Source organism: Pseudorca crassidens, chromosome 1 (assembly GCF_039906515.1).
Source record: "Pseudorca crassidens isolate mPseCra1 chromosome 1, mPseCra1.hap1, whole genome shotgun sequence".
NCBI classification, from domain to species: domain Eukaryota; kingdom Metazoa; phylum Chordata; class Mammalia; order Artiodactyla; family Delphinidae; genus Pseudorca; species Pseudorca crassidens.
The window spans coordinates 94666853-94677032 of NC_090296.1; the positions used below are offsets into that span (position 1 = coordinate 94666853).

Consider the following 10180-nt stretch of genomic DNA (forward strand, 5'->3'; position numbering starts at 1 on the left):
GAGGCTCTGTCAGCAGCGAGAGGGGTGCTGGAGAGGTGCTCTCCTCCACCCCGCCTGTCCACCAAGAGGCTGGTCTGCAGGGGATGGGCTCCAGGGTTGTGAAAACTGCTTTAAAAGAGAGCCCATTATCTTCCACTCTTCCTCCTGGAAATGAGTCCTCCTTGCACCCAGCATCTGAACTTGACCCTCTCTCCTGCTCCAACTCCCTTGCTTTAACCCCCATCCCACTCCCACAGCCTTAGAAGCTGGTGGGCGCTACATGACTTAATGAGGGCCTTTTCTTCAGACTAAGAATGGGAGGGTCTCTCTGTCCCCCTCTTGTGCAAAGCCCAAGCCCCTAAGAGGAAACTCCAGACGAAACCCAGGACAGCAGCATTGCGTGGTGGTGGGGAAGTCTAACAGATCCCGAGACTGCTCTCTTTGGGTGACAAAGGGCTTCAGAGAGACACAGGCTCATCCAGCTAAAGGAAGATTAGAGACCACGGAGGGTCCTGCCTCCTTATTTTGCCGATAAAGAAACCTCTCTAGTTTATTCTGGGAGTTTCCCTAGTGACAGTTGAGGTGCTCCTTTCTATCAAGCAACCACAGGGTGATTGGAAATCCTCAGAATTTGTCTAGGGAAGTGGGCCTGGCCTTTCTCAGAAAGCCTGATTTGCCCCAACCTGCCCCCAGGTAGGGGGTCCTTACCCCCAGGCAGTCCACTCCCTCTCATCTTCACAATGACCATATTCCTCCCTGCCTCCTGTCCTGCTTCTGCCACCCCGAGCCACCTCTCCACCAAAGGTCTGAATTAAGCCTGTTTGCTAAGGGGAACAATGACAAGCCAAGGAGGATGATTTTGAGCTCAGTTGTAGCCTCAAACCAACTATGGATCAGGTGCCCCTCAAGGACCTGGGTCCTACAGGCCTTCAAGCAGAAACAGGTGGGAAATGGGGTGGGAAGGGGCTCAAATCTCTCTGTGCTGGGCTGCCTCTAGGCTCCTTCTTCCTCTGTGATTCTACTCCCTGGCAGTTCAGGAAGACAGGGTAAAGTGGGTCATCCCATCATGAGACTGCTCCCTCATCCCCATCAGCTTCCCTGAAAGTGAAAATCCCTCCAGAAAAATGCAGACTGTGATAGATTCCCACTGGCCCAGAGGGACCAGGAACATATCAGTAAGCCTGTCTTTCTCCCAGGTTGCTCAGGGCTTGGATGGCTGACTCAGGTGACATTTTCCTGATTGTAGTATCTTAGCAACTATTGTCATGGAACGCTTGTTGGAAACTCCCCGGGGAGGGGAAAAAATTTGGAAGTGTATGACTTGGGGCTTAAAAGCAAGCAAGCAAAAACCTCGGTGAGCCTATTGTAAAGGATGCTTATGGAACTAGAGTCTGGATTGAGGTTATGTAACCAGTTATAAAGCTATATATATCTCACTGTGCCAACTAGTTTGCTCTGATTATCATTGTTGTTGTTTTAGGTGAGACGTGTGCTGTACCAAATGATGATACCTTGGTTGGAAAAGCTGATGAGAAAGTCAGTGAACACCATTCCCTGCAAGCAGGTACAGAAACAAAGCATCCTGTTTTAAAATTCAGAAATCAGATGGCTAAAAGTCATAATTGGTAGGTGGGTAACTTTCCTTTCTCTTCTTTTGGTAGAATCCATGATCACGTCCATTGGAAACCCAACACAAGTTTTGAAAGTTAAAGAGACGTTTGGGACTTGGATAAGAGAGTCTGCTAACAAGAGTGATGAACGGATCTGGGTTACTGAACATTTTTCAGGTGCTTTCACTTGGCGGATGATCCATATCTGTGTTGTAATTGTACCTTTCATCAGTTGCCCCCTTTCAGGCTTATCCTATTTCTGTGTCTGAAGTCCCTGCTAATTGGTGTAACAGACTTGCTCTTTATTTTAGAAAGCCCAAATGAGTAGGCAGAATACTTTTCTCAGTTGAGCACACTGGTGACAAGACTTGCAGTTCAGGTCACAGGGGCATGACCAGGGCACCCTCAGTGTAGCTTATTCCAATTTTCAGCAAAGTGTCCAGAAGGAAACAAATAGCATTATGACTTATGGGTTTATAAACCCCAAAAACCGTAATGTGGAAGAAATGTCGGAGACAAATTCTTCTGCATGGTCTATCTTTCTTTAAGGAGAGTACTTTTGGCCACTTTTCTAAGATATCCGTGGGCAGAGAGCCCAGGGGAGAGGGTGAAGTGTCATCTTGCAGGTCTGCTGCATCTGAGCATGACCCTGGTCACACTGCCTCAAAGGAATGTGGTCTGGAATTGCCAGTGGTAGTAGCAGTGGCCCCATGACAGAAGAGGCCTGGCCATACCTACTAGTCAGAGCAATAGCTGAGATACGCTGCTTCATTTCATCAAGGCTCACACGTCAGCTGGCAGTGACTGCCTGGATGACCAGCTGAGAAGGATTCTGTGGCTCAAAAGGAAAGAACAAGGTCATGAGTCAGCATGGCCACTGTGGAGTGCAAGAGGCAGAAGGTGACTGCACGGTGCTCTTCCCGATACAGGCCTATGTCAGCCTGATAGAAAATGTTATAAAATCGTAGGGGAGAGGGTGATGCCGTTTTCCTGGGAGGATCAAAGCCAACTCTGTGGTTACTATGTTGAAAAGATGGTTCGGAAAAAGAAACAAAACTGAGTTATTTGTAGTGAGGTGGCAGGAGCTAGAGTCTGTCATACAGAGTGAAGTAAGTCAGAAAGAGAAAAACGAATACCGTACGCTAACGCATATATATGGAATCTAAAAAAAAATGGTTCTGAAGAACCTAGGGGCAGGACAGGAATAAAGACGCAGACGTAGAGAATGGACTTGAGGACACGGAGAGGGGGAAGGATAAGCTGGGATGAAGTGAGAGTGGCATTGACATATATACACTACCAAATGTAAAATAGCTAGCTAGTGGGAAGCAGCTGCATAGCACAGGGAGATCAGCTCGGTGCTTTGTGACCACCTAGAGGAGTGGGATAGGGAGGGTGGGAGGGAGACACAAGAGGAGGGGGATATGGGGATATACGTATGCATATAGCTGATTCACTTCGTTATACAGCAGAAACCAACACACCACTGTAAAGCAATTATACTCCAGTAAAGACGTTAAAAAAAAAAACTAAAAAAAAACGATGGTTTGGGAATCCATAGAAGAGAATTGGCCTTTGAGTTTAAGAGCCTGAGACTCTTGAAAGTGGACAGCACCCTTACAGGACATCTCACTCTCACCTTCCATCCTTTTAACTTCCTCCCCCGACTCACTGCCAAGCTGTGATTGCCTTTCGCTGGCTTCCCTCCTGCAGGCCTCAGGGTGAAGGAATTCCAGGACCAGCCCTCACTGCTGAACGGCAGTTACACGCTCATCCACCTCCCGCACTATTTCCATGGCTGTGGGCACACCGTTCACAACAACTCTCTCTACTACCACAAAGGAGGCTCCAACACCATAGTGAGGTGAGTCCCCTGGGGCCCCTGGCACCCTCCTCTCTGCCCCACAGCCCATCCTTCAACGACTTAGGGGAAGGGACTGGTTCCATCATCTTTATGTCCCCAGGGGTGACACACAGCCAGAGATCAGTGAGGGTTTGCTGACCAAATGAACCACAGGACACGATGAGTGAGCCCCATATCTGCATTTATTGCCGGTCTGGACACCAAGAGTAAGGTCAGGGCCAGAGAGAAGGAGGCCTGGAGTGATAACAGCAGGAGCTTTCTCATCCTTTGGGAAAGGAAGCAGTGGAACCCTGAGCTCCCTCTAGCAGGAAGGTATCATACCCTGAAATCAGTTTTGCTCTGAAAAATGTTGGGTATGAAGAATTTCATGTCACGGCTGAGATCACCGAGGACTAGAGACTGCAAGGCAAAGTCAGGGTTCCCGCCTTCAGATCGCTCTGTCATCCTGACGGAGCCCTCGCCAGGCCACCTCCCCTGCTCCCTCCGCTTTCCCACGGGGAGGGGAGGTGGCCACACGGGTAGTCGGTGCCCAGGGCAGCAGCCCAAGCTTCCTGGCTTCACACAAGAATTGCTGAAAGTTGTCTGCATGGCTCCGGAAGAAATTGAGTTCTGGGCTTTAGAGGCAGAAGCAGGTCATCTTGGGCAAATCAAGAGGGCAGTGAACTCAAGTTCCAACTCTCCTGCCTACTTACTCGTGGCCTCAGGGGAGAGACTCCGCCTCCTATGATCTCCATGTCCTCATTAAAAATGCAAAGGCGGACCAGAGCCTCTGCAGCCCTCCACTCTGAAATGACAATTCCAGTGTTACGAAAGCCATGGTCCTCGTCATTCCAAACAAGAGACAAGGATCTTGAGGGAGGACTGGGTCCCTTCTCTCTCTCCCTCTGTGAGATCCAGCTTCAGCAACCTTGTTGGTGCTGCAGAGCTAGGCTAGGATTGGGGCAGGTCTCCTAGTACATCGTGCAGTTAAACCAGCCACATTAGACACACGTGTCAGCCGTGGCTGCAAGCATCCCCTCCTGTGCCTCTTACCCCCCTCTACTGGGCTTCTGCACTACCTCGTCATCTGGACAGCATCTTGCGCTAACAGAACAAGATAACTGACCCTCCTCTCGTTGAGAGGCCCTCTCTCCCCAGACACACTCCTTTCTGTGACATTTGTTTTCATTCAATCCTGTGGCTCCCGGGGACCGCTGTTACATGGGGTGGTAGGAGGGGAGCTCTGGGGTAAATGAGCCCAAAGGAGGACTGGCCACCCTAAGAAAGAGTCTTCTAATGACACTAAGTTTGCGTGAGGCACTGGTTAGGAGACCTATGCTGGGGCCCTGCTCCAGTGCCAGGCCACAGACTGGGAGGAGAAGGAGAGGCAGACTGGAATTAGACGCTTTTTTTGCTGGGAGAGGCAAGCCTCATCAAGGAATGCAGTTGTAGGTGCCAGTACTAGTCAGGAACCCAATGGCAGTCCTGAATCCCGGGCATTCAGAGGAAGGAGAACCCCGAGAGCTGAGATGGGCAAGCAGGGCCTTCTCAAGCCCTCACTCTTGTTTCTTTTCAAGCTTACTTCAGGGTTTCTTGATTGGTTTCAAGGTCGCTATGTTCCAGTGCATACCCGCAGCTTCACACCCTTCACAGTTCTTCTGCTGCTCAATGGCGCCCTCTAGTGTTTTTTCTTTTCCTTTATAAAGCCTAAAGTTCCTGAATTTTCATTCCTGCAGTTGAATCATAATCCACTTTTGATATGATCTAGATGTGGAGTCTGCCAAATCAGACGGTCTCTGGGAGCTGAGGGGCATGGGCTTTCATGCCGTCACTTCATTGATCCAGTCACTTACCAGACAAGAAAAATGACGTCACAGCCATGACTTTGCTGCTTTGCTTCTCAGTTGGTGACTTCCTTCGTTGAGCCTCCTGTGAAACTTTTGTCTTAAAACTCCAGCATGGAGTAGACGAAGAACCCCCAAACTTGGAGTCAAAAGCCTGAGTTTAAACTCTGGCTCTGATACTTACCTGTGTTCCTGGGCCAGTCACTTCTCCTTTTCTCATTAGTAAAATGAAACGACTGGACTAGATTATCTTTTAAGGCCCCTTGCAACTTTGAGAGGGCATTTCAGGAGGTCAGCAAACACCTGAGGATTCAGGAGGTTAAGGAATTTTATCGGGGTCACATGGCTAGTAGGTGGACACTGAGATGTAGTCACCATCCTCTACATCCTTGCTGCTCACAGCACTGCAGATGGAACAGTAGAATGAGCACAACCTGGGAACTTACTAGAAATGCAGTATCTCAGGCCCCACCCCAGTTTAATGGAGGAGCCTAAAAAACCACTCTTGTCCACAAAAATGGTGGCTCATATCTACTTTTTTATACATTTCAGATTTGAATTTGGCAAAGAGACATCCCAAACTCTGAAGCTTGAAAATGCCTTGTATTTTGATCGAAAATACCTCTTTGCAAATTCCAAGACGTACTTCAATTTAGCTGTAGATGAAAAGGGCCTTTGGATTATCTATGCTTCCAGTGTGGATGGCTCGAGCATCCTTGTCGCACAGCTGGACGAGAGGACCTTCTCTGTGGTGCAGCACATCAACACCACGTACCCCAAATCCAAGGCTGGCAACGCCTTCATTGCCCGAGGGATCCTCTATGTCACGGACACCAAAGATATGAGGATAACATTTGCCTTTGATTTGTTAGGAGGGAAACAGATCAATGCAAACTTCGATTTAAGAACTTCCCCATCTGTTCTTGCCATGTTATCATACAATATGAGAGACCAGAATTTATATTCTTGGGAAGATGGCCATTTAATGCTTTATCCTGTACAGTTTTTGTCAGCTACATTAAACCAGTGATGGTATGCATTCTATTCCCCTCAGTAAATTTCAGCTGTTCTCTGGTACCATGCATATCCCAATAGAAAACTTGTCTTTAAGGGTGGTCAGGTACTTAGCTGTCATAATCACATGACATGGGTATTTATATGGTTGGTGACCCACTTTTAATTCAGATTCTGTAGGAGAAAATAACAGATTGGAACTCAAAAATGACTGATATTTGGTGATTCCTTTACAAACTAGCTGGGCAAGTTACCTCTCCCTCTTTAGGTTTTGTTTTCCCCACTGGTAATTTGAAAGGGCTGGCTAAGATGATAGGTAAGATTTCCTCAAGTTGTAGGGAATTCTGTGATTCTTAGTTGTTGCCGCTCTCACAACTTTTACATATTTGGTTTTGTTTTTTTGGTTTTTAGCTACATGCTGAGCAATTTTACCTCTGAGTTGATCAGCCTGATTGCTTGAGCAACAAATTCCTTAGTGATGACTTGGTGCCTTGGAAGCTGCACTGACCCCTTAAGGCTGCTGAGGTACCTTATTACCCCTAATGTATTACCTTTCTCTGCATCTGCACCTGCTGCCAGATCACCAGAGTGGCCATTATCCTCAGCTCCTGATTACCACTCCAAGATTAGCAAAAGCCAGGAACAGCTACCTGCTCGTGTTTCCTAATGAAACAGAAACAGGCCCTTCCAGGTTCCTATCAATTTTTGATCATGCTGATACGCAGGTTGGGTCATAAACATTGAATCCTCAGGTCTTGCAGGGTTCTTCTGCCACAGATATGGATCTGCTATCAGAGTAAATTCTGTGCTAGTGGGCATTACTCTGGCGAGAACCTTGGGAAGCACTTTGCAGTTTTCAGAAGAGAGGCACCATTCGTGGTTATTATCTAGAAGAGGGATGAGCAAACTATGACCCTCAGGCCAAAGACAGCCCATCGTCTGTTTTTGTAAACAAAGTTTTATTCCACACGGTCACAGGCATTTGGTTATGTATTATAGTATATGACTACTTTTCCTCGACACTGGCAGAGCTGAATCACTGCGAGAAAGTTGAGTAACAGCCCAAAAAACCTAAAACATTTACTCTCTGGCCCTTTACAGCAGAAGTTTGCCAACCCCTGATCTAGACTATAAAGTGAGCCTGATTCTTGAAAGGGCTTATTCACCTGAGCCTGTTTGTTATATTTTGTTTTGTTCCAGATGAAAAAGTGGTCATTTATATGGCTTGAGTTTTTGGTAAAGAAGAAGGGTGAGAACAGCATAAAATTAAGTGGCCCTCCCAAAAAGTAGTTAATGAACTGTTCTTACCCTAATATAATTTTAAAGAATGTGATCTGGTTCCTTCGGATGCAAGGAGAAAATATAATTTAACCTGCTCCTAAATGCCCTTAGATACGCATATTTTCTGCCAATTCAGTTCTTCGAACATCCTTCAGCCCAGCACTGAGGCCCAGGCAGCGCCACTGAGAGTCGAAAGGAATCTGGAAAGTTTCTGCGGTCCTGCAGCCAGGAAAGAGACCTAGGGAAATACTTATGTAAAGATTTTTCAGCAACTTGCCCTCACTGAGTACATGAATGTATTGGGGGGAGAGCTTCTGAAACTTTTTCACTGGAGCCAAATCGATTCTCAGTGGCCCTGAGTCCTGGTTTTATACCTTATTAATAGAAGCATTTTAAAACTTAGGGAATGTACAGATTTAAATATTTAAATCTCCCCACACCCTGCATAAACGTAGGCAGCTATTAGGGAATTTATTATTGTTGTGTTCTCAAAATAATGGGTATTTGAAACTTTTTTCCTCACTTTTTAATTAGATTGGTTGTGCCATGTCATCACAGCTTTTAAAAAATACTCTCTTCAGATTCATGTTTTATAACAAAGTAAAATAGAGTTTCATGTTCAGGATCAATGTGTTTAATATATACTAGTCTTCTTTTAAACTATTTAAAAATATGCATTGCTGTTTCTGGACATAGGGGACCTGAATATGTATATAATTTCATAGTGATAGTTGTAATAGTAATATATACAATACTAATTGTATATACAGTAGCAGCCAAAAGAGGTTACTTATTGAGTTAGCACATATTTCTTTTAGAAAAAAAGTTTTAGAAACCCTAGTCTTTATATTTGAACTATCTTAGCACCCTTAATTTTTGGTAAGGAATCATATACTCACTCACTCACATATACTCACATATAGCGAAGTTTATACTGGGATTTCTCTCTCTCTCTCTCTCTCTCTCTCTTTTGCTATGGCAGAGTAATATAAGGACAACTGAGTTTGACCAACAAACAAAAATGAGTAATTTCATAATAAGGGTGACAAGTTTGTCTTTACAGAGTGAGAAGAAATCAGATTTTACTAATTCTTTCCTGCAAACAGTGTTTGATTTAAAAAAAATAAAAGAGAGAAAGGTTTGAGCTCACTGCTAAAATAGAATGTACCACCTAATGTTTTTAAGTCAAGATATCATTTTAGCAGTTTACATTGTCACTTATAACCAAAGTTACTTTTAAAGCACTTTCCAAATGTTTGCACTTCTGATGTCAGAATCAAACCAGATAATTCTCTAATTCTTCTTTAATCTAAAGCAGATAGCTTCCCACCAGGAAGTAAATAAAACCACCCCTCCCAACCTCAAATGTGGGTGAACCCTATTTCAAAGCATTTTCTTGCAAACTGATAATGTGTCCTATTGAAGCCATGTGGTGGTTATGGGCTCAACGTATCACTAAGCACAGGTGTTACGACAAAGAAAGAGTCCTGGGGGAAAAGTTTTAAAATGAGGAATTCCGATCTTAGGTACCTTCACAGTCTCTTACCTTCCAAGTTTGCAAGATAAAAAAGTCAAACGAGACACCAAAATGCTTGAAGAACCAGGTGTCATTTTATAGCTGCGCAGACTACACTTTGGCTGTGACTGGCTGTTCACAAACCAGATGAAGGAGAAGTTCGTGATCAGGCTTTTCAGTCTTCATGAAGCTGCTGTGACCTGGTGTACCACACTGCATTCAAAGCCATAATATCCAGTCTGTAACGACAGATTCTGAACTATTCTGAACAACAAATGAATCATGGTGAATGTCTCGTTTTTGGTTGGAATTTATTTGACTTTAATCTAATTAGTCAATAAAAATAATCATTGCTGAACACAATCACGTGTTGAAACAAGTGTAGTGTTATCTTTACCTCTTATTAATTTACATGTAACATTTAAAAGAAATAACAACCAAAAACCAATATTGTGGTAGAGTTATATTTGTTGCTCCTCTGTTCAAACTCTCACAGTTTGCTAGCTCTTTTGAATATTGAAAAAAATCATTGATATGGACTATGTTTTCTCTATAGGAAAACATGAAAAAGGTACAACTAGTTACTAAAACTAGATACTTACAGACATAAATGCAATGAATATTTGCTAACTTATTGGCTTAGGTGAGGCAACTACAAAGGACATGACTTTTTAGGCTAAAAATAAAGAAGAAGAAATTTTTTAAATTGGATTTGTGTGAATTTGGGCAAGTCTCTCAATCCCTCAGAGCCTCTGTTTCATATGTAAAATGTGGATAATAGTACTATGTACCTCCTTTGATTTTTCTATGTGAAATGAGAAACGCTCTAAAAATTATATGATTCTTAATAAATTATAAATGCAACTTTTATAGTTCATCCCTACAGGGAACCAGGGTGACCCTGTTATTCTTACAGCCTTATTCAAGGGCTGCAGAGATGAGTGAGGGGCACAGCATCAACAGTTTCTATCTATTGGTCTGTTTGATGAGGTAGTTAACACTTCATGTCACCAAAAAATAGTCCCTTAGTCACACAACAAATTTACAATAAAACTGCCCTCAAATAATGAAAAAACAATTCAAGGACCTGCTG

General features: G+C 44.3%; 1 protein-coding gene across 2 annotated transcripts in view; it reads left to right on the forward strand.

Moving 5' to 3' along the window:
• Positions 1-9970, forward strand: part of GLDN (gliomedin) — a 68705-nt gene extending 58735 nt beyond the window's left edge. The window contains exons 7-11 of one of the 2 annotated variants that reach the window (XM_067746980.1): positions 1460-1543; positions 1641-1766; positions 3303-3453; positions 5829-6308; positions 6702-9970. In XM_067746980.1, coding sequence (XP_067603081.1) covers positions 1460-1543; positions 1641-1766; positions 3303-3453; positions 5829-6306 — 839 coding nt within the window. In that variant the 3' untranslated portion in view covers positions 6307-6308; positions 6702-9970. Of the gene's footprint in view, positions 1-1459; positions 1544-1640; positions 1767-3302; positions 3454-5828 lie in introns of both variants that reach the window. The other variant, XM_067746990.1, reaches the window with a different exon arrangement.
• The last annotated feature ends 210 nt before the right edge of the window (positions 9971-10180 follow it).